The sequence below is a fragment of the Zeus faber genome (assembly GCF_960531495.2).
Source record: "Zeus faber genome assembly, chromosome: 5".
Classification (NCBI taxonomy): domain Eukaryota; kingdom Metazoa; phylum Chordata; class Actinopteri; order Zeiformes; family Zeidae; genus Zeus; species Zeus faber.
In genome coordinates this window covers 10,450,116-10,474,328 of record NC_137192.1, presented here as the reverse complement: position 1 = coordinate 10,474,328, position 24,213 = coordinate 10,450,116, and the positions used below count along the sequence as shown (strand labels likewise).

At 43.8% G+C, this 24,213-nt stretch overlaps 1 protein-coding gene across 1 annotated transcript; it reads right to left on the bottom strand.

Moving 5' to 3' along the window:
- Positions 1-1,119: 1,119 nt before the first annotated feature.
- gata2a (GATA binding protein 2a) lies at positions 1,120-11,236 on the bottom strand. The gene is made up of 6 exons (XM_080001553.1): positions 11,203-11,236; positions 10,507-10,978; positions 8,994-9,563; positions 6,378-6,535; positions 2,897-3,022; positions 1,120-2,292 (listed from the first exon to the last, which is right to left on the bottom strand). The coding sequence occupies exons 2-6, from the start codon at positions 10,733-10,735 to the stop codon at positions 1,993-1,995; spliced, it is 1,383 nt and encodes a 460-aa protein (XP_079857679.1). The 5' UTR covers positions 10,736-10,978; positions 11,203-11,236; the 3' UTR covers positions 1,120-1,992.
- Between the last annotated feature and the right edge of the window lie 12,977 nt (positions 11,237-24,213).

Below are 24,213 nucleotides of genomic sequence, written 5' to 3'. Positions count from 1 at the left end.
GGTTTGCAACACGAACGCTGGGGATGATGACCTGAAATTGGCCCTAATCGAGCAGCCTCATTAGTGGCTGGCTGCCTTCACAGTCTCCTGAGTATCTGTGTTTGACTGTAACAGTTCAAATGGGCGGGTTGTTCAGTGCAAGGGAAAAATAGTGCAAAATAGCTAAATAATGTGTCACCAGAGAGAGTGAAAAAGAAAGGAAAAAGACAAAAGGAGACTGGGGTAGACAGAGAGAGAGAAAAGAGAATGACGGCTGGAGAGAGAGAGAGTCAAAGCCTGCTTCCTGACATCCTCAGCTGTGTGCACATCTGTTTGCGAGGGATCTAAACAGCCCCCCACGTGTTTGCTCACGGGTCGCCTGATTGCCTTTCCTTCCTCTTCTCTCTACCGCTAAAGACCTGCTGTCCTTCCTCTCACTCCCGCCACCGCAGCCAAGATGAAGATGGAGGCTCCGAGAAAAAAACTCGGGGAGGTGAGGGAAAGGGAGAAATAGAACAAGCCACACGGAAACAGTGCTTTCTAAGAACCGTTCTGATTCCTGGTATCTCCACGTTGGCGGGTTGACGGCGGCATGCTCTACCAATGTGTTTTGGTTTGTTGCTTATTTGTTTGTTTGTCGATGAGAAAGTGGAAATGAGAAATGCTCGATTCGTATGGGTGATTGGGTTTCTCCACGTGCATGAATTTGTGGCAGCGACTTGTTGTGTCTTAGAAGCCATTGGCTAACCCCGGCTGTGGAGCCTGCTGTCTGGGGCACAGTGGGCCGGGGCCTGGGGCCTGAGCTCCACAAAGGGGCCTTCTCTGAGCCGCCCCGCATCACAGGGAGGGGAGGGGCTCCGACCAAAGCATTTCCACGCTTGAGAGATCATACAGCTTTCCCTTGATACATCTGATATCAGTTCGGAATTTAACAATAAGGAACTCTTCGTTAAACCTAGAGTTTGATCTGATGGTCCACGCGCGCGTTATGTGTTTGTGTGTGTGTGTGTGTGTGTGTGTGTGTGTGTGTGTGTGTGTGTGTGTGTGTGTGTGTGTGTGTGTTTGTACCTAAAACAGAGCGAGACTGCAGAGGCAAAATTTTTCAGTATTAAACTTTATTTCCTTTATTTTTTTGTGAGATGGAAAAAATGATAAAAATGTACAGCTCAGGGTCAACAATTCCTCTAAGATAGGTCAGTGTTTCTCTTTACATAAAAAACATGAAATTAAATTCTAACAATTTCCGTGTGCCTTTGATGAAAGCCTTAAGAGTGAAAATAAATTATCGTAGCAATAATTATAACATCAAATATAACAACAATAATAGTAATTAAGCATTTATAAACACTCTATTTACTTGCATCTTTTCTTCCATAAAAGTCCATTATTAAAACCAGGTGACCGTAGTGGAGGACGTACAATCCAGCATGTGAAGGGGAGCTGCAGTTTTCTGGGTGGGTGGGGTTCTGGAGTGGTCGGTCAAGGAAACTAAAGGGTCGTTCCCGATGCTGAACAATCAGCGGGTCTGTCCACAGCCACTGTATAGACAATAGCGGGTAAATGGAGAGGGTGCGTATATCTCAGTAAACGATGAGATGGGGCAGGAGGTTAACAGAGTGGTTCTTTTGAGACCTGCTGTGAGTCTCCCGTTACAGGTCGAAGAGAGGTGGGTACCAAAGTGACTTAGTAGAAAATAAGCAATAACGACAATAAGAAGATGTCTTCATTCGCTCCATTCCAGCAGGTGTCAGTCACTCGAGGGAATCACAGTCTCCGTCGCTCCCCCCTCAGCACTGGCTCGGAGAGTCCCGTAATGCGTGGCTCTCCGTGTCCGTCTCTACGTGGATCCGATTGGCCGCGGCCCACAGTCTAAATGTCTCGTCCAGCTGAGAGTCCACCACATTCAACCGCTGTACATAAAGTCGCTTATCAGCTCAGTTTGGCAGATGCACATTGTGTCCGGTAGCAACGCGACGGCCGATGGAAGAGTCACGGGTGCGAGGTGGACGCCCCTCAGTGTGGCTCGCCCCAAACCGGCGAGCGGTTGGTGTGGTGGGGGTGGCCAAAGGAGGGGTGGATGGGAGTGGGGGTGGGCAGCATATGTCCGGAGTGGCTGAAAGGGGGCAGGTGACCCATGTGGGTCATGTGGCTGGTGAGGCCCGGTGCGCTGCCAAAGGGAGAGACCTTGTCATGCATGCACTTGGATAACTCGTCAAAGGTGTCCCCCACCCGCTTGCTTCTCTTGGATTTGCTGGACATTTTGCGGTTGCGTGTCTGGATGCCTTCCTTCTTCATGGTCAGGGGTCTGTTGACCTACAAGAAAGCGGAAAATGAGCTACAGACAAGCTAGACAACTTTACATTGGGTGCAGATGGCTTTTTATTAGGTTGCATAACCTGTCATTCGTTTGAACAGAATATCTAAAAAGCATTTACTTTACAATATTAACATCACACAGATATAGTTGCCAATAAAGTTTTCCACGCAATTTTCACTTCAGTAGCATAAAACTGCTTCAGACATTAAAATGGTGATTTAGTTATATGGCCACATTATAAGGCAAAGGCAAGGGACTCTTTTAGGGGCTTTTGTCTAACTTCAACCCAAATAGAATTCTCACAATCAATATGAATACATGGCGACGGAAGCCACGCCAGAGCTGAAAGGGCCACTTTCAGACAAACTCGCATCAATGTAACTGACGCCGTTATGTTGAATGACAGTCCCACCCTCCAGCCTCTCCAGGGAGTACCGCCCCCCATTGAAGCGACGATGGATTAATAAAAGGGAGAAAACGACCGGTGGGTTCTGCTTGACAGGGTAAGCAGGCTTTGCATCCATAGTCTCGGTTTCCATGCTACTAAATCGATACGAACTGTCCGCCCACTAGACCAGTTACTGTGTTCGAGGTGCTTACGTTGTGCAGCTTGTAGTACAGGCCGCAGGCGTTGCAGACGGGGTCTCCGTTGCCGTTGCGCCTCCAGAGGGTGGTGGTGGTGGTCTGGCAGTTTGCACAGCAGGTGCCTGCACGTCTAGCAGCGGACTGCAGGGGAAGAGAAATGCATCAAGAATTAAAACATTAATACTCAACATTTTCATATCATCATATATCATCAAATCTCAATTTGATATGCATCAGACCACAGGCCCCATTTGATTTGATTTTTATTGTTAGATATGATTTATAAAATGACATAGCCGTCTATACTCTAGTTGGGGAAATAACAGTAAAACTGTGATCAAAACAGTCATTATTATACATTCTCTAATGGAGCTACAACTCATGTCAATGAAATAAGGGTCTAATTTTAACCGTTCATAATTTTGCTGGGGACCTCGTGGGACCTCTTGAAGGTCCCTGGACCCTATGTTGAGAACCGCTGAATGAAAGCATTTGCTCATTGCTAAAGGTCAGCAACTTGACTCTAATACGATTTCTGATGTTAAATGCCGTGACCATTTAGATTAAATATTGAAATGAATTACAATTCTTCATTTGTCACATGCAGCCATACATGTACAGTGCAGTGAAATGATAAAAGGGAAAACTCAAGAGGCTGTGCAACATACTAATACATGAATAAATTATAATCCTAATTATTATTATTATTATTATTATTATTATTATTATTGTTTTTGTTTTATTATTATTATTATTATTATTATTATTATTGTTATTATGATTATGATAATTATTATAAAAAGAAAGAAAAAACAAGAAATAAGAAAGAAAATGTATATATATGTAATGAAATATGTATATGCATGTACAGTGTGCAATTAGGAAATAAATACTCAATAGCAGTCAGTAATTTAGTAGTCTTCAGTGGGCTGGCGCATTTATAAATTCAGTTTTGTAGTAGCCTTCCTGTTTTTGAGCTCTTACAGGGTCTAGTTATTGGTCTATATATTTGCAAGAACGTCGACCTTTCGATGATGCCGACAGGAAGAAGGCTTTTGTTTATGCTTTTGCGCAGATACACTTTGACCGCACAATAATCTCCAGAAGGGCATCAAAGCCAGCCCCAATTGGAATAGTGAAATTAGTTTAACATCTCTATTGAATTAATAGCAGCACCATACACTGATTAAGACCCGACGTCCATGATCACATTTTCCAATTCAAGCAAATAACGTGGTTGGGGTTTTTTTTTTTGTTTGTTTGTTTGTTTTTTTTCTCTGAAGAATTCTTTGTTTTCGGTCCCCCCGTTTCTGAGGCGGAGACGATTATTATCAAGCCCACGCAAGGAGCGCACCTCCGCGACGTATTTCCACGTGAGACGCTACGCGGTATTGTGCGGGAGGTGAGGGGGGCGGTTGACTGATGATCAATAGAGCTTAAAAATGTGTGCTCCTTTTTTTGTTCTCTAAAATTCTTAGATTTGTCGGAAAGAGATTTTTTTCAAGCACAAAAAGACGTTTGTGAATTTCTAGAGAGACACCGCGTTAAACATCTGCAAATGAGATGCTCATGAAGGGGAAACAAGACTGGAAATGCATTTTTCTGTGTCATGGGGTCTTTAGAAATAAGCCGGTGAGCGCCTACAGTAATACATTAATGGCTTATAATGCTGCCTTACAATAACCCCCACCCCACTCCCACTGCGATCCACGGAAACCAGTCCGCGGTGCCCTGTCTGGCAATGTGCTTTTGTGTCCATTACGGATCAATTCTTCACACATAATAAGAAACATTAGCTTTACATGCAATAACCCTCGGGCCGTTTACAATGCAAGCAGCATTAAGTCCTTTTCCCTTTAATTAATTTCAGGTGTATTCACTGCCAACTTTGAACATAACAACACTGCACGGTCATTATTATGCAAAGTGCGGCATAAAAGAGAGCTACAGAAATATTGTGCAGTTGCCCACGGAGCGTGACAAACAAGAGAAGAACATGAATCCATTTATTTTCCAGTCCCTGCAGCCACCCTCCCCTCCCCGTACCTTCCCTCTCTTCACACATAACTGGCTCCTACAGTGTTGTGATAATCTCTTTACAGTATATGTCAGAGTCTGGTCTGCCGGGGCTCGGCGGAGGAAACACCCGGAGCCTGGCTTCCTTATCGGGCCCGGGCAGATATCCGGATAGGAAACAACTGGATGCCCTTAGAATAAAAACTCTGAAAACACTCGAGCTGGAAATGTGGAGCCACAGCCACTACAGCTACACTCGTGGAAAAAAAAAAAATATATATATATATATATGTATATATAAAATAAATTGACTTTTCATGCGGTGACTATAGTGAAAGCATGAAGAAAAAACACCTCTAATTCAATTTGAATGCCCCCATCTTCTTCCGATTTTCCATTATATATCGCTCGATGCACCGGCGGTTGGTGAGAATCGGCTGGAAGATATTGGAATGTCGGCCTAATTGAAAGAAAAAGAGCCCCCCCCCCCCTTTTTTTTTTTTTACCAGACGCCTTCTTCACCGACCGAAAACGACTAATGACGTTTCCTTTTCATTATCTCTATTTCAATGACCTTGATTGATTTTTATTCTCATTCATGAAATCTACTTCAGAGACTCAACATACATTTTTATTTTGAATCTATTTAAAAATATATATGCTTTATGCAAATAGCCTATATTGGACCTATAAATAATGCTTTTATAATTAGAATAATAATAATAATTATTATTATTATTATTATTGTCATTATAATTTTTATTTTTATTAATATTATTTTTATTATTGTTATTATTAATAATATCATTATTATTATTGTTGCTGTTGTTGTTATAAGTAACATGTATATGTTTTTGACACAGATTTAATCTCTATATTGTAGTAAAAAAAAAGCCATTACAAAAGTGTAATAAAAGGTAAATAATTTGTCTGACTTCATACATTTTTATGCTAGTGTCTATAATCAATTATGAGTATTATTATTTAATTGTTTGTTTTATAATTTTTATAATCATTACATTTTTTTATTTGGGTTATTATTATATTTTGTAGTTAATTAAATAGTTTAGTTATAATATGGAAAATAAACGGGATGGATTATCCCAAATTTGATCATATATTGACCCCCAATACCCATGGAGGAGTGATGCTGTGGGTCAACATCGATAGAGCTTTAGTCTGTGATTCTGGTCATTTACTCGAGCGTGGTGTTAACTAAAGCAGCATGGGCATTGGTATCAGTAACAGTATCAGAGGTAAGAGCAATAATGATAGCAGGAACAATGGCAATAGTAGCAGTATTGTAACAGGCCGTGGAGGGGGATCATCGGGGGGTGAGAGGGACAAACAATTCCAGGAAGATCATAGGGAAAATATAACTTTCCTGGAATTGTACTGCCGGCATCTGCTTTGTGCTCATATTCGGTTGCCTTTTCACTCTACCAAACGATGGAGAGAGCAAGGGAGAATGGGGACTCACCAGTCGTCGCTTGGGCTTAATAAGAGGTCGGTTCTGGCCGTTCATCTTATGGTACAGTCCACAGGCATTGCATAGGTAGTGGCCCGTACCATCCCGTCGCCACAGGGGAGTCGAGGTGGCTCCACAGTTGACACACTCTCGGCCCTCTGCATAGAATTCAGGGGGGGGAAGACAAAGGGAACTTTATATAATTAAAAAATTCACTTTCCATCAAAGTACCATGACTTAAATACCGACATATTGCATGCAACTTGAATTCATAATAAACACGTCACCCTGTATGATGTATGAGTATGTGTGTTTGTACTGCTTTGTGGCAGTTTGGATCGTCACATTGGACACCGCTATGTAACTGGAGCCAGAGCTAGGAGGCCAGAAACAGCCAGAACATGTCCAGAGGTGTCCAACAGGATGAAGGAGATGCACCATCAAATTAGTCCTCCATTATTCATCAGCTTAGTGGGCACCAGAAGGAAACATAAGTGGGTGGTGGTGGTGGTATTAAATGTGCCGGACATTGTTACAGCCACTGATCAAAAGATTGTGTGCGGGTTTGTCCTTCAGCGCTGCTCTTATTAATATTGAAGCGACACTCAAGTCAACGTGGTGGTTTTGAACGGGTTTGTTTTCATTTTAAACAACAACAAACAACCAGGGCTTGCTATACCAGGCTGCTGCAAACACTCTGACTCAGCCCCCGCCCCCCCACAGCCAAATTCTCAACCATAGATCGCTCAAAAAGCACTGAGCATTCCACCATAGTCTGAGCCCCCGATCAGGTTGGACTTCAAAAAACCTGTTGCTCGACCGACCGACTCTCTTAATTCATGTATACCCTGTCTCCCCAGAGCATCGCCTTATTATTCCTATTATAATGTCAGCGACACCCGCAGTCCCACCCTACCTCGACAATGAAATCAGGCCTGAACAATGGCTACGCTCCTTTTGAAGTGCTTGCTGAGTTGAACTCCCTCCTAATGTTTTGCAGGGCCAGTAATGTTGAAAGAAACGACATAATTGAATCATCGTTATGAGCCCAAATATGTGCCAGCAATGACCACCATATTGTATTTCTGTTTTCCTTTTGATTACTTAAGAGGAAGATGACCTAATAGATAAAGCAACAGGCACTGAAGGGGTTTGGAATAGGGATCGTCGGTGGAAATGAAGTCTTTTGGATAAAGGTGGCAAGCGAGGAGATGTGTTTGGGATAAGTTCAACGGGAAAGGACAGTAAGTTCGGCAAGGTATGTGCTGACAGTCCAAATGCCTTTATGGCATTTTATACAAAAATCAATCACCTGTTTCTGACACTGGACAACCACTCCAATAGTAAAAGCCCTTTCAATGTGGTTACTGATATAATGGTATTCCTGATTTAGTCAAAGCCTGGTCGACTTATTTTAAATGTGAGTGCATTATCTATAGACCTGGGAAAATATATGAAAAAATGGTAAAATATAACGATAATTATGTAAATACATGTAGGACCATCCAATCAGTATATTTTCCTCTGTTGCTTTATTCTTGTTTATATTTATGCAAATTCAAATCACCATTTGGAATTGGAATTTTGCAAATTCTGGGTGAGTCTCCCCCTTATCTAAATAAATTCAAGTGCTACCCCCAAAGAGCTGATTGCATTATACTTTCTACTTTTCTGCTTTTTTTTTCTTCTTTCCAATTGTATTTTCCCTTATTTCACCAGAATAATAGAGCTTTAACCGACTGCTTTAATGAATTGTACATCCTAGAAAATAATTATTTTTATCTTAATGTTTTATTATTATTAATTATTCTGTCTCAGGAATTGGAAGCCTTGCTCCACTTTAAAGTAGTGGACCAAGGCCATGCCTAAACACACAAACAGCAGGGCTCTGTTGCCCGTGGTGGCGCGTCCCGACGCCTGCTTTGTTGAGGAGAGCGGTGGGTGGGTGGGGGCGGGGGTGGAGGGTGGAGGTCGTGATTTGTCCACTTGAGGGTTTACAGGATGTGGCAGGAGCCAGGGCGTCGTGACTGCTGCACTAAAGGCCACGTTAAAAGAAAACACGAGGCAGAAAATAATAGCCTGTGCACCCATACCAGGACCATGATGTCCCTGGTTTAAAAAAAACAATATAGTTGAATTGATAAATCAATACATTTATAAATTATTCAAATAAAAGGCACTTGGTGACAGTTAAAGTGCAAAGTAATCGAAGTGAGAAACTAGAAATTATCCGATTTTTCAATACAATTTCCAGGGCGCTATGTATCGTATTGTGGTGTTCCTTTTGCCATGAAAAAAATAAAACTGATTTTTTTAAAACGCCTATAAATTGCTAAATTATTTACGACCATATATTGTTACTTCATCCCACGTTTGCCCATTTACTTAAAAGTGATTTCTCCAGTAATTTCCTGCTCTCAGATTGACTGAGCTTGTGTGTGATGGGGCAGCGATATATAATTGAAAAACCTGTTATGGAGAAATGTTTCCAACAATTTGTGGTGAAACACTAATGATAAGCCTACACTGCAAGCGGAGAGTGAACTGTCCATTTTTTTTTAGTTTGAATTTACAGAAAGCACATATAAAGCAAACCACTTTTTAATGCGTGAGTGTTATAGGACTCACCGGAGCACGACCTGGCCTTGTTTTTACACTTGGGAGTGAAGCTGGAGGTGGACCCGCCCAGCAGGCTGCCCGGGTGGAACAGGCTGCCGCTGTACTCATGGGGCGCCGGGAGCGGATACGTGGGGTAGGTGGGGATCGGGTGGTGCGTAGCCGGGGTCTGGGCGTTCATGGAGGCCAGGCTGCTGCGCAGAGGACTGCAGCTCTCCATCTTCATGCCGTCAGTGAGGGAGCCCGTTAGCGGCATTTGGTACTTGATCGCGTCCTTCTCGTCCATCCTGGTGGAGGTCGGGGAAGTGGGGCCCGGGTCCGGGGACACGTCCTTCGGCGGCGTCGGGGGGAAGCTGTAGAGGTGCGGGCTGGAGTGGGAGGACACCGTGGTGCCGCCGCCGCCGGCGCTGGTGCAGGTGTAGCCGGAGTTGGCCGGGTGCAGGCCGGGCTTGCTGAAGTGGCTGACCGCCCATGCGTTGTGGTGGTGGGCTGCGGACAGGGCGGCCTTGCCCGGGTCCAGCCACGGAATGCCGGGGCTGTGGATGAGGTGCGGTCGGCAAACCTGGTTCCCAGCTAGGCGAGCTGAAAAATCAAAAAATAATATGTGTTTCAAAGTTTAAATTACTCTTATTACTCAACTGTTTAACATATTCTTCCATGCACACCACAGCGCATCCCGCAACAAAGATGGATAGATAGATAGATAGATAGATAGATAGATAGATAGATAGATAGATAGATAGATAGATAGATAGATAGATAGATAGATAGATAGATAGATAGATAGATAGATAGATACTTCATTCAAATTGCTGGAAATAGGCTACATAAATAAAATATTTAATCTCACCTGTTGAGTAATCCAAGCTTACTACGTCCGACATTAGGTATTTTGATTTGTATAAATGCTTATATAATTTTTTTTTAATTACGCGGATTGCGATCCGATTACCCTAAAACAGAAATATTTTCTCACGCCAAAGATCCCAGTTCTAGCGCCGCGAGTGACAATAAACAACGAGACAGCGTTTTTAAAAGTTAGATAAGGCGGACCAAAAATAAAAAGTGATTACCACTCAGCGAAGCTCGGCTGCTGCCTTCGGACTACAGATTGTTATTAGTGAATTTGCGGTTTTTATTTTATATCCGGGAAGTCTCTCTCTCTCTCTCTCCCTCTCTCTCTCTCCAGAACCCCCTGCCCCATCCAGAGGGGTTAAATGACATACTTCCCTTTCCTCTCACTGTCATCTGCTGGATTTTTTTCTCATGATTCAACCCCAGTGCCGCCAGAATGGACATGAAACGGCGATATCAACTATTTCGATACCAAAAAAAAAACAAACAACAACAAAAATAACAAAAAAAACAACATGCATCATTATCACGCAGCTTCCTGATCATTATCAGCCGTTAATCATACTGTCATCCGGGACGACTAACAGCAAAGCCTAAATTATAGTCACAATAACATGCATAATAATTATATTTAGAAAAGTACCGCAGGGCCGTGCGGGGGCTTCTTTACCGTGCGCTTGGCTGTACGTGACCCGCGCCCGGGAGTTGGAGTAGTAAGGGTTCCCCGGAGAGTCCAAGTGGTTCAGGAACATGTCCACCTCGTCCTGGGGCAACAGCGGCGCCATGGGCTCCATGTAGTTGTGTCCCAGGCCGTGGTGGTGGGAGTCCGGGTGCTGGCCGTTCAGCACGGCGTGGTGATGCGCCATCCACCGGGACTGGTCCGCCGCCGCGACTTCCATGGTGCGGATGATACCGTCTCCTCCCCCTGGTTGAGGCTGTGGTCGTGTGTGTGTGTGTGTGTGTGTGTGTGTGTGTGTGTGTGTGTGTGTGTGTGTGCGCGCGCGTGTGCGTGCGCGCGTGTGTGTTTGTCGCTGTGTTACACCTCCACGGTCCAAGATGTTTATTTTTTTAAGTCAGATCCCAACCTTTATAGTTCCGTGTTGGCTTGCTGACTGAATCCGTGGAGCACTTGACCTGTCTACCTGCAAAGAGAAAAGAGAAAATCGTTGTATTATTTATTTCTCTATGTATTTAAGTCAATACGACGCGACTCCCCGTTTTTCAGGGGAAGGAAAACACCGCATACGTCATCGTTTCTACACGGTACGTTATGTCTGTTTAATGAACGAGCCGGCGATCACCTTGAGATCAACTTTCTTTCCTCACAAGAAACGATCACGCAACATATAAGCACGCTTAAACGTACATGTCACAATACCCTCGGCGTCCTACGAGTATATTCCTGTATAGTCCATGAAAGAAAGAAAGAAAAGAAAAAGAAAAAAAAAACGTCTCCTCGATCAACTGTTCAGAGGAGGACAACAGCAAATACGAGCCGGGTCTGCGAGGCTGCGATCCGCTCATTAATGAAATGTGGCTGCGCGCTAGTAAATTCCCATATTAAGCGGGCTGGGGGCGGGGTCTCAGTCACACGTGACAGCCCGTCAGCCAACCACAGGGCGTACCCTGTGACAATTGGCCCGCGCGTCCGTGCTCGCTTTACGTTGCCGTTTGAAACAGTAATTTCCACGCGTCGCAAGAACGAAAAGACTTATCAATCAGCAGTGTGATTTCTCTGAGCTCTTTTTCCCCCCGCTGCCGAAGCTCGCATTGACTGAGCATTTGTCCCGGATGAGCTTCCTTTCTTTCTTTCTTTCTTTCTTTCTTTCTTTCTTTCTTTCTTTCTTTCTTTCTTTCTTTCTTTCTTTCTTTCTTACAGGTTACTAAAGACAGTCGAGTATATATATATTTATATATAGTTTGATAATAAACACACACACACACACATACACACACACAGACACGCATACACACACACACACACACACGCACACGCACACGCACACGCACACACACACACACACACACACACACACAGTGCTGTTCATCTTTTCGTGTCGCGGCAACATGAGATTTATGAGAAACGAAATTAGAAATCCAGACACAACCACTTGAGCTGTATCTTGGACATTTGAATTCTTTTATCTTGATTGTATTTGTATTTTTTTTTCCCTTCCCAAAAACAACGTAATTCCCTGGTCGTGCACGATAATAATAACAGTCATTACAAGTCTTTCACATGGTGCTGTTATGTAAATAAACATTGTTTTCAGCTTTTCTCTATAAACCAACAGAGGAGGGGCCGAATTATGACCCTGAAATTGTGCCCATTGTTGCGAGCGCCTAATTGTCTTTAATTAGTAGCAGTACATTCCTCTTGTAAAAACAGAGGTTTTGTCTCAGAGTTAGAGTGATCAAACGTGGTTTACATACCAATGGCGCCCCTTTTATCATCTTGTGATAGATGGGCGTCAGGGCCTTACCTATAGGGTGAAAACCAATTGGTAGTCATTATGGAGTCTGTCTCAGGGCCCTCAGACAGCTCATGTCAAAACTCACCTCAGACATACTGTCGCTTTGTTTAGGGTGTTGCCAGGCATGCTTTAGTTATAAAAAACAATACTTCATAAAATTCTAATAGATGGTTTAATTACTTATTTTAGTATGTTCAATGCGAACACATGGATAGGAAATTAATGTACGTTTATAACAACATCATTATAATAAATATAAGAACAACATAAAAATATATATTATTTTGTATTTGTTATGTTTAATATTCACACACACATTTGTGTGCGTGTGCGCCTGTGTCTACGTACGTGTGTCTGAGTGCGTGCGTGTGCGTGTGTGAGTGACTGAAAATAATTGGCGGGAGGTCTGAGCTGAGCCCGGCCGCCACGCTGACGCCGGGACCTGACGTCACAGAATCACAGAAAGGGCCGATATATATATATAATTTAAAAATGTTTTACAATAATACAAATAGAAAATTTGGTAAAATTAAAAATAAGATCAATAAAATATAAGATCAAATAAAGCCCTGCGAAAAATATATATACGTTGCAATCTAAATGGGAAACAACTTTCAACAACAAGCTTCTTTGTTTGATTTGATGCTGTGGCGGTGTGCTTAAGCGATGTGTGTGTGTGTGTGTGTGTGTGTGTGTGTGTGTCTGTGTGTCTGTGAGTGCGTGCGCGCGCGCGTGCGCGCGCGCGTGTGTGTCAGTCACTAGTCATTAAATCATTGGCATGTTGCCAGGGGCTGTGACTTGATGAGCTCAGCTCTTTGAGCTTGTCAACTCCTAAAATCAACAAATTAGTGCATGTGGGCTAGTAGCACATGAAACCGGCCATCTGAATACCTGGCATTCCATTGAAAAGAGCAGCACCTGTAATGTCAGATTGACATGGGGCACGCTTACCTACAGTCCACATTTGATGTATCTATTAGCAGCTGTAACTTCCTGGCATGGCAATAAGATTTTGTACAAAAACAGCTTGAAAATATGTATGTATTCTTTAATGGACTACTCCAAACACTGTAACATGATCAACATAACCTGCAGCTCATAACATCCACATTACCAATGATTATGTTTAAAAATACTTCTTGTGTGTAAATATCTTTGGTCATTCACCCAAATATTGTCAAATTATCAATATCAACCTATTCATCAAAACGTTGTTGTGCTATTTCATTTTGTCAATGCAGCCCTACTCCTATCCATCCCACATGCTCTGTGTTGTACTCATCCTTAGAAATGGGTAGAATTGTGAAATCCCCCGCATAAAGAGGCCGGCAGAGAGCCCCAGCCGCCTGTGTTCCTGCAGTGCTCTGGCTGTGTTTAAGCACCAGGCATGGCTGGTGGGCCAGGCCGCGCAAGCAAGCGGCTACTGCCGCACACTTATTGTTGTTTGCATGTTTGCCAAATGGATTACTCAGCAGGATTTAGCCCTCTGTAATTTATACCTTCATTAATGCCACTCTATCTGTGCAGCGACAAAAAAGCTGGAATACAGCGGTTGGTGGGTTGGGATGAGATGGGGATGGGGGACTATTTCAGAGGGTGGGGTGCTTTTTTGTGTGGGGATCTATCTCAAGGACACAGCACAGTGTTGTCTTACTTTGGGATGCCGTGCTGAACAACATACAATGGTCTCGTGTAGCAAGCCATGTGTGCAGCGAGTGTATCATGGTGCAGCCACCGCTGCTAATGAACAACCAGATTATCATTCCAATCCATGCAGTTATTAAATGGGATTGGCTTTACCTGTTCGTTCCCATCAGGCACAGTCATCCGTCATTATCCAGAGTGGAGGTGGAGTGTGTTAGTTTGTGTGTGTGTCTATGACTGTGTCTATGTCTGTGTCTGTCTCTGTGTGTGTGTGTGTGTGTGTGTGTGTGCGTGTGTGCGTGTGTGTGTGTGTGTGCGTGCGTGCGCGCGCGTGTGTGTGTGAAGAGCCACAGTGGGGCTTGTGAAGATAAGCAGACACAGAGAGAGGAGAATGACACAAACCAGCTGAAGCATTATTGTCCTTTACTCACGGCTAATTAGATTGAGCCAGGGTACTGGGGGCTATAGAGACAGAAGCACCCAGGCACAGGGCTCCAGAATGGGTGTGTGAGTGGGCCATGGGCGCCGCCATCAAGACCATGGACCATTAGCTTCCATTTAAATGATGTCTTCAGAGTACTGCCAAGTGTCAGCTGAATAAGATAGGGCACATACATGCCCGTTTGTTTTGCTCTTTATTCACATACAAGAAAGTATAGTGGTCAAGCAGAGAAAGGGATGACAGAGAGGTGGTGTGGGGACCAGTCAATCAAGCTGCCAGTGGAGGCCCTGTCTCTTTAGGTCTCCACTCACTGCCAAATGAAAGCTTCAATTCACCCTGCAGGTCTGACAATATACATTGCCGACGTGAGACAGTATATCAGTCCCTTCATCAGGGAGTTTTTGGTATTTAAGAAAGCACCTGCGTTCCCATTTAAACCCAAAGGCATTTTACCTTAAGCATTATGGTCTGTGCATATACTTGCATAGATTAAATGCCTGCCTTTGCTCGAGTATTATCATTTTATATCAATTTCGGTATAACAAAGGGAGCTTTCCTGCTCTCCAAGAAAGGCTTCAACCGGGGCACCACGTTTAAAAAGATAAACATGGTCCCTCAATAAACTGTAGACCACGCTTACTCCTCAAACAAGTAATTCTAACAACTTTATTAAAATGAATGACAAAACTCTGGCATGCACGCGATGGTTTTGGATAGTTTATCGGGTGTATTTTACACCGTGTGCCAATCGTGAAAAAACAAGAATAATCTCAATGAAAATTTACTGAAAATAAAGGTGAAGATGAATTAGGATATAAATTATATATAGGAACGTATATATTGATTTTGTCAATAAAAAAACATTTGGATATATCGATTATTACGGGTCTACGTGCCTATGGATGCTTTTCTTTCTCTGTGTCTATTACAATGCAATAAACAAATAATAAAGGTATACCTATGCCTATAGTCATTTAAATACAAACGGACGGGAGACTTACCTATTGGAATGTGATGGTGTGAGGGCTAAGTTTCCACTGTGCGTGCATTATCTCAGTTAAACATCGTGTTTTTCGTGGAAGTGGGTGTCAGAAAGCACAGAGTCCGCACGTACAGCTCGTCCAGCTGCGAAACGATGGACGCGGAGCGGCACCGATCGCCGGCTTCCAGATGCTGGCAAATGTAAAACAACAACAACGAGAAAAAAAAAAAAAAAAACCAAAACAAAACAAAAAAAAAAAAACCCAAAACGGAACAATGCTCAGTCGCCCTGAAAGCAGCAGCCCGGGTGCATTTCAGAGGCAGCAGGCGGCGGTCGGGTTGGGTGTGGTGTGGTTTGGTTCGGTTGGGATAGATTTGGCTCCCCCCCCCCCTCCCCCCCCGCCCCCTCTCTCCCTCCTCGCACTGGACGCGTGCGAAAACTTCTCCGCGGACGTGGGACGCGAGAGGCTGCGGCGCTGGAGCGACGTAACGACACGTCAGCCCGAGCCCGGTCCGGGTGTTCCGGGTACTGGCTGGTTTTTTTGGGTTGTTTTTTTTTTTGTGGTTGTTTTTTTTTTTGGGGGGGTTTTTTTCAGTCATTGACTGACACCAGCAGCAGCAAATTCAGCAAACACTGTTGTTTCCCCATCCGTGCAATATTATACTGTAAATGGCAGAGGCAAACCAAAATATAAACGTCTAAATTATCAACGTTTTAAAAAACGTGATTTTATAGGCTGTGCCACCCAGGGTTTTAAAATAGTAAAGGTAATAATATATAGGTCATAAAATATACATCTAACACTGGTTGTAATAAAAGCCATAAAAGACTAATCGGATGCCTTATAAATAGTCATAAATTGCAAGAGCGCATAAAGTGACCGGCATGACCATTTCAAGCCACTTTTCTACACGATATTCTAAAACCAAACGCATAACGAACAGTGGAAGACGACTCAATCGATCTGGGCATTTCTAGTATCAAAGAGTTGTCCTGCGGCTGGTAGTATTTCTTTTTAAGTGACCCTGCATTTGGGCGAGGCGATGGCAGTGGCATGTGCTATTGGAAAACAATTTAACTTGATTATTATTATTATTATTATTACTATTATTATTCATTTTAAACTCGCATGCATTTCAAATTGCAGTCCCCCTCTAGATCTTTTTTTTTTTTTTTTTTTTTTTAATAATATTGGGAAATGAAATAAACTGTAATTGGCCTGCAGATATATCTAACCCCGCCCATTCTTGCTAAACGCGCTCAGACGAACAATGCGGTTCGCTTATTGACCGTCCGCACTCCCCAAATCTTTTTTTTTTTTTTCTTCTTCTTCTTCTTCTTCTTCTCCTTCTTCTTTTCCACCCCCGCTTTTGCGTTTTTTTTGTTTTTTTTTTTAAACTCGATCCCACAAATGAACAACAACTTCTAAAACATGCAAAGCCCCCCAAATCTCCTGCACGCGACCGGGGCTCGTGCGTGCCACTGAAGCCAGGCAGGTGCAAGGGCGCGAGGACCGCTGCTCCGCGCGCCGGGGTCCCCCCAGAGCGCGCGGAGCACAAAAAGAGCCGAGCGCGAGGAGAAAGACGCGTGAACTCGGGCTGAATTCATTGCATTAATTTCAATGTTTAACAAAAAAAAAATATATATATATATATATATATATATATATATATATATATATATATATATATATATATATATATATATATATATATATATATATATATATATATAAATAAACGATACTTAAAAGAAAGAAAATCACCAGACCCGATCTCTGCCCACCACTTTGGACATCGACACCTTCACTTTTTATTTTGGTTTTCTTTTTCTTTTTCTTTCCTTTTTTTTTTTTTTTTTTAATGATTTAAAATGGAAGTGAGGCCGCGGGGCTCACATATGGATATTTTTCAGAAATAGAAATCTTATGGTTTCCAGCCTTTGTGGACACATTTTGGTGAACTTTTTTTTTTTTTTTTTTTTAACTCTTAACGAGCTAGAGACAGCCACAGAGGAGGAAGAAAAAAAAAAAACAAACAAAAAAAAAACCAACAAATGGGGAACTGCGCGTTCAGCATTAATATAGTGTGTTCAAAAGTTTTTTTTTATATATACTGATCATTGTCTGATCTGGGAAGAAAAATGCGTTGACCAACAGATTTCCCAATAAACGTATAGGTCAACTGCCTACCTAACTCACTAACTGCCTAACTAACTTACTACCTAATAAACTAAATAACTATGCAAATAAACAAACAAATAAACAAACACATTTATAAACAAACAAACACATATATAAATAAACAAATTCATGAATGAATTGGTGAATACAAACACACGTTTATTTAGTTTAAAATCGGAAATCTCAATAAAGTAAATAATAAAGAAATATCATGTAATACAAAATACATAAAAAGGTAAACAATTATTTAAGGTTGTTTAAAAATCACAAGTTCATTATTTTTTACCTTGATTCTTGTGCAACCAATGGTATTAATACAAAAAAAAAAACTCATAATAATGAAAAATAAGGCAAGCAACATAAAGGAATTCATTAGAGTGTAATTAGTTAACAAGTTTAAAGATACGAGCAGTGCGTCTTGTCGAGATTAGATAACAATCTGACAATGCAAAACGCCACAATAAAGGCAAGTTATTTGATGGCGAGAGAGTTAAGGGATGGAAAAAAAGAGAGTTGAAATAAATGCATGGATTTCCCTCATGTGTCATAATCCATTCTATTAAAACAACTAACCAAATAAATGTAATAATTTACCAAATGTGAAGAGTTAGCCTAGTTGCACTTTTATGATCCATATAGTATTCCCACAAGTTATTATTATTATTATTATTATTATTATTATTATTATTATTATTATTATTATTATTATTGGAGATTGCTGTTACTATTTTTAACATATCCGTATCTGTAACTATATCTGTAACCAGGGCACACAGAAAATTGCAAGCCTATAATGTATTTATTATATTATATGGTCTCTTGGATTTCCATTCTCAACATGTTCTGTGCCATACATTTTCTATATTTTTGCACGGTGCTTGTCAGGGAGGTTTTGCATTTGATGCCAGGGTGACGGTCTTCTTCTGATTATTACCAGGGGTAATATTTCATCGGCACCACGCAATCTTTGTTCTGTGTGAAGATAATAAATGGCCTAATCGTTATCAGCAAACTGCTGGGAGTGTCAGCGGCGGCCGAGGCTGGAAACGGGGTCCAAAGTGCTGCTGAATAAATTGGTGTTCCTTATCTCTCACTCCCAGATTATCAGCGCCTTTTCAAACTTGCACAACAAATACATTCAATGCATCTAATGCATCATTTGAGGGGTGGGGGGGAGATCCTGCAGGTTGATAGAGACCGATGGGCGCAGGGAATGAGAAATATTTACACCAATACAGGCTTTATTTGGCTTTAGACGGAGTTTATTGGGCAGACCATCGGTACACATACTTTACATATCAATACACGTTATATTAACCATACATTACCGTGATATGATTCTTATCTGTCTGATTAAACCCCTCCTCTGGTACTTTAGGATGAGCAAACCTTTTCTTTAAGCGACCTTTTCAGAGAAAGTAAAATCTGACGCGCAATAATAAATCAAGTCGTTTTTAACCAAAGCTGCCAGTTCTTTGTGACACTTATCAATTATGCGGCTTATTGGAAAACCCTTTCTAAATAGGTTATTTAAAGGATAAGCAATCAACACAAAAATTCGATAGTGGGATAAGCGCAGGCGTCTATTGACTTTTTGCTCGGCCTATTATATAAATGGATGCTTTGTTGAAAACACATTAAAAGCTGACATAATTCTCTTAATATTCTTTTTTTTTTTTTTATATATATACCAGGGACGCTGCTCGGCCTATGGGACTATTTCTCTCAGACTAAAGATTTAGGCCCTGTACATTATTCGTTAAATCATTATTTTTGTTAATCCTTCCGGAGATATTTTTCAAGTCACCTGGGAGCTCAAAATGTCACAATTCACCCCTCGTTTGTGCAGGGTTCAACTTTGGAATCACGCACAATCGTAGAGGCCACTCACCACTGACCCTTTCCTTAAACCTCGAGAATTAACAAAAATGGCCATACGCACAAAATGCTTTCAATGCCAAACCTGCTATGGAAAAAAAACGTTACATCGTGAGGCCATAATGAAGTATTTATGAGCGACACTCATGACAAAACCCCCACATCTTCCAATACACACGCACACACGCACGCACGTGCGCGCACACACGCCCACACACGTACACACGCACACGAACACACACACACACACACACACACACACACACACACACGCACTCCCCTTCTAATAACGTGGCATCTCCACCGGTGCTGCTCTGATGGTCTCCATGACAACCGAGATAACGGTGCAGCAGTTTTCCATATCGGTACTGAGTCTATTATAGCGCGGGATTAGCTCTCCTCCCGAAAAGGTCACGCACAAAGTCAGCAAACTCGCGTGCACGTGTCCGTGCGCGCTGAACGCGCGTGTTGCCGTCCACGCAGCCCCATTAAACTACGGCAGCGGATGGTTTGTTCTATTTAAAAATAGGAGTTACGTGAACCAGGCGCTCCTCATCCATGCGAGAGCGCCAATAGAGCTGGACAGCCGAATAGGTGGTGGTGTTGGTGGTGGTGGTGGTGGTGGTGGTGGTGGGGGGGTGGGGGTGCCGGCGCGTAATCCAAGTCCCACAGAGCGAAATGCTCGGTTATGTAGCGCCCCCTGGCGACACGATGACGCGGTAGCAACAGCGAACAGCCATTTTAGATATGGAGAGATCTGCCCCTGCTGATATCTGGATTTCTATATATGTACCAATTAAGAATTTATTTTAAAAAGCAATGCGACTATGTTTGAAATATAGTTGAGTAAAAAGTAGATACCAGCTTTGAAATGAATATACTTCAGTAAGTACCTGCAAAATGTACTTTCCATCCCTGCAGATGTTTGTCCAGTTACGAGGACCGGCATGCGACCTAGGTAATGGAAGAAGAAAGAAAGGAAGAACGAAAGAAAGGATGAAAGAAAGAAAGAAAGAAAGAAAGCATGCAAGGAAGGCACTATTAGACAGCTGTAATGTTCCAGCTGGGACTCCCCGGTGGTGGAACAGGAAGTGAGTTGAGCTTGGACAGGAAGTGTGTTCGCTGGGAAGGTCAACAGCGGGCGGGAAGAGAGGGAGAGAGAGAGAGAGAGAGAGAGAGAGGCCCTTCCTGTCGTGTTTAGAGGCTTCTCCCTTTCTCCGTATCTTGCTCCATGTGCGCTTTACACCGATCAACAAATACGCTCATTCTGGTGACACAAAACCCCTGATCACGTCCTCCCCACGTGAGAAAGCTGTGAAGGACGGGCGATTTTATTCTGGGATCTGTAGCATCAAACACATTAAAGGAGTCTCGAATTGAAGGTCTTCAATGCCACAACCAAGGGAGTCAATTTCTAAAAAAAATATCAACACTTATCAGGAAAGAGAAAGTACTAGGTAGGGTGGGAGTGCAGGGCTTCGAGAGACACGTAGATTGAGTGCGAGAGGGGTAGAGAGAGAGAGAGAGAGTTGGTAGGCGGAGATGTGGCAGAGAGATATGTGAAGTGCAAGAGGAAAAATCTCTTTGTCTCTTCTGAGCTCGGTGGACAATCAAAGTTTCCTATCAGCTGCAGAGTAGAGGAAATTGGCTGCCCTGGGAAGGAGAGGGCCACTCTCACAGCCAATGGGAAGTGCCCCTGTCACTCCAATCAGGCCCTGATAGAGATAGTAGGAAATGTGTGCGTGTGCGTGAGTGCGAGCGAGCGAGCGCGAGCGAGAGAGAGAGAGAGAGAGAGAGACACGAGAGTGTGGGACGAGAGTGTGGGCCTAGAACGGAGCGGCCACGTTGTGCAGCCCTCTCTCCGCCTGATCGTACACAATATGGGGTCTGAAGTAATGTCAGACCTTCATCTGCTGCCCATGCACCGTCCTCGGAGACACGCATAAGCCATGAGGGCACCGTTGTTTTTTCTTTTTGCGTTTTTTTTGTTTTGGCAAAACTCCCCGTGAAAGGCATGAGCAGCGGCGGCTTTGATGGAGCGCCATGTGGCAGAGATCAGTGGGTCTTAGTGGGAGCTGTGGACAGTTGCACACAAGGAGGATTACTGTCTCATCGATACAAATCCATATCGGGAGGGAGGCTGACAACTAAATGCTCCAATGAAGGAGGCGCACGGTGGCGGTCCGAGCAACGGCACAACGTAAACACCCGTCCTTGGAGGACAGGGTCAGACGCTTTCATCCCCCCCTTTCCTGCCCTCCTTTAGTTCCTTCCTCCTCCTCCTCCTCCTCCTCCCCCTTCCACGCCAGACAAGAATGTGTCTCTCCACACTCCCGGGGTCCAGCGGTCCTTTTGAAGTCCCATCTTTCCGTGTGTGCCCCCTTCCCTTCCCATACCTTCCTCCCATCCTCCCATACCTTCTTCCCATCCTCACATCCACCCTCCCATCCGTCTGTCCTTCCGTCCGTCCAACTGTCTGTCAACCTCAGCCCCTCTCTGTCCCCACCCTCTGCAGCTGTGGGGGACGGCCACAGACTCCCTCATTGTCTCCCTCGTCTTTTTCCCACTTGTGCACCCGCCACCATCACACCTGCCACCTGCGCGGGACACGGGCCCGCGGGGGCCACAGGGGGCTATGGGCCCGGCCGGTGTGGCTTTCATCCGTCCCCCCCCCCCCCCCCCCCCTGTCACTGAAGAATGGGGCAGTCGAAGGGGGTGTGGTGGGGCGGGGTCGGGTGGGGGCGGACAGAGGTGCCCTTGTAGAGATGGACCCGTGGCGTTTCAGGCGGAGCCAGAAAGGTATGAAGTAGCTAAAGTGTGAGTTCGAAGCTTGGATTTTGCCGCCGTTTCTCATTTCTGTTGACAAGATTTTTTGACGGAGGGGGGATGGATAGCGGTGACGGATGAGTCGAATGCATGCGGTTCTAGTGGGCTTGATGTGTGTGCGTATAATAAAGAGGCAGCGGTGAGGGTGGTGGCTCTGTCTCAGTGATTTATGAGAGTGTACCGTGACGGGTCCCCGGAGCTGGATATTGTTCCCTGCCTGGTGACTTCTGTCTCCATGTGTGCTTGCGTGTGTGTGTGTGTGTGTGTGTGTGTGTGTGTGTGTTTTAGAGAAAGAGCGAGAGAATGAAAGAGTGAGAGAGAGTGCTGCAGGTGAGCCCTCAATGTAATCAATCATAACCACGTCACTGGGCCCAGTACCGGTGGATTAACCCTCAAACTGACACCAGGCTTCTCCTGCACATTCTCCTGCATATTCATTGCTGGCAGATAAAGAGCGAGTGCACTCTGACTGTAATACTGGTTTATTTCAGGAAAGGGAGATAGTAATCAACTTCAAGCTTTAAGGGGACCATGACAGCTCAGCCACATGGTGCCCCAAACCAATCTCTCACACACACACGCACACACACACACACACACACAGATTCTCAGTTTTGCCACATCAGGATACAGTGCTGTACATAGATTCCGGTTTAAACAGTATTCTGCTTGGTTTAGGCCAACAGCTTAACCGCAGTTGCTCTGCGACCGGTAATCACATCCCGTGTAGGCTGGAGCTGCAGAACACATGTCTGCAGCTGAAAGGACGATCCACTAATCGGCCGTGTACAAACACAGCGGCAGACAGCGGCCAACACCAATAAACTACGTAGGACAACGGTTTAGGCCCAGCCGCGGACACATGCTTTACAATGGGGGAGAAAAAACACCCCCCAAAAAAACGTATCTTAAAAAAAATAAAAAATAAAAAACAGATGATCTTAGCACGGTACCTTGGAGGTACCGTGCTAAGATCATCTGTTTTAGGCCAACGCGGGGGAACAAACCCATCCTGTCTGCGAAATAATGTCACCCAAAGAAAGAGATGGGATGACGGAACTGATAGGGCGGACGGGCTAGTTTGTTACTCACGAGGACAAACTGATTCATCTTTTCTTTTTTTTCTTTTTGACATCGACGGATTGAAGAGGGGGACGTGTACGAGGAAACATGAGCCAGCTTAGTTGTGCTGTGAGAAAGGAGGGATTCGGTGGTTCTCCAAACTCCCCCGTGCTCCAAATCTCTAGCGGGGAGTTCAAACATGCAAACAGAAATGCCATTGTTTGGCCTTTCACCAGCAGCGAGCATCAACGCTAACAGACATTGTCTTTGCTTTCCTTGGTACTGTGCTTTTCAGAATGAATATTGTATGGCACATACAATATGTTAACGCAATCATTGTGAGCGGAATAGGGTTTGTTATTATGGGACAGGAAGTGACCCGTCGCGACCCCCGATGACCTCAGAGGGAAAGCGGCGCCCTGAGACTGACCCGCGTGTCATCTCCTGTTTGTCCAGGCTCTGTCCGTGATAGGGCGGGGTCAGCCTCTCTGTTGATTGTTTAGGGGAGGTTGCTAGGTGGGGCGCGGCCCTCGACCTGCCGCTCAGACTGGAAGGCAATAATGTACTGGAATTTCCCTCGGAATCATACAGGGCTGAAGAAATTGTGTAAATGTGCCCCACCCCCAATCTTTTTTTAACATTGGCACCATTCCAATATAAAAATAGTGTTGATTAATGAGACATATGAATCAAAGCATCCTGGCAAATGTCTTAATATAGAATAGTTCTCAGGATGGAGGAATCCTGCTGGTTGCAAGGTCTTAGTGTGAGCGCGCCCTCCCATGTCAGTATGAGGTAGTGCATCTCTATAAAGTCTCCAAAGTAGTTCACGCTGGACAACAAAGGTTATTGAAATGTATTGTTAATATGAAAAACACACCAAATGA

Bases quoted from the DNA above. Each gene is read 5' to 3' on its own strand.
- gata2a (XM_080001553.1), bottom strand. From the start codon at position 10,735: ATGGAAGTCGCGGCGGCGGACCAGTCCCGGTGGATGGCGCATCACCAC. The intron at 6,536-8,993 runs GTGAGTCCTATA...TTCCCCCCCCTG, and splicing joins CAAGGCCAGGTCGTGCTCCG to AATTCTATGCAGAGGGCCGA. The intron at 2,293-2,896 runs GTAAGCACCTCG...GCTTTCTTGTAG, and splicing joins TGTACTACAAGCTGCACAAC to GTCAACAGACCCCTGACCAT.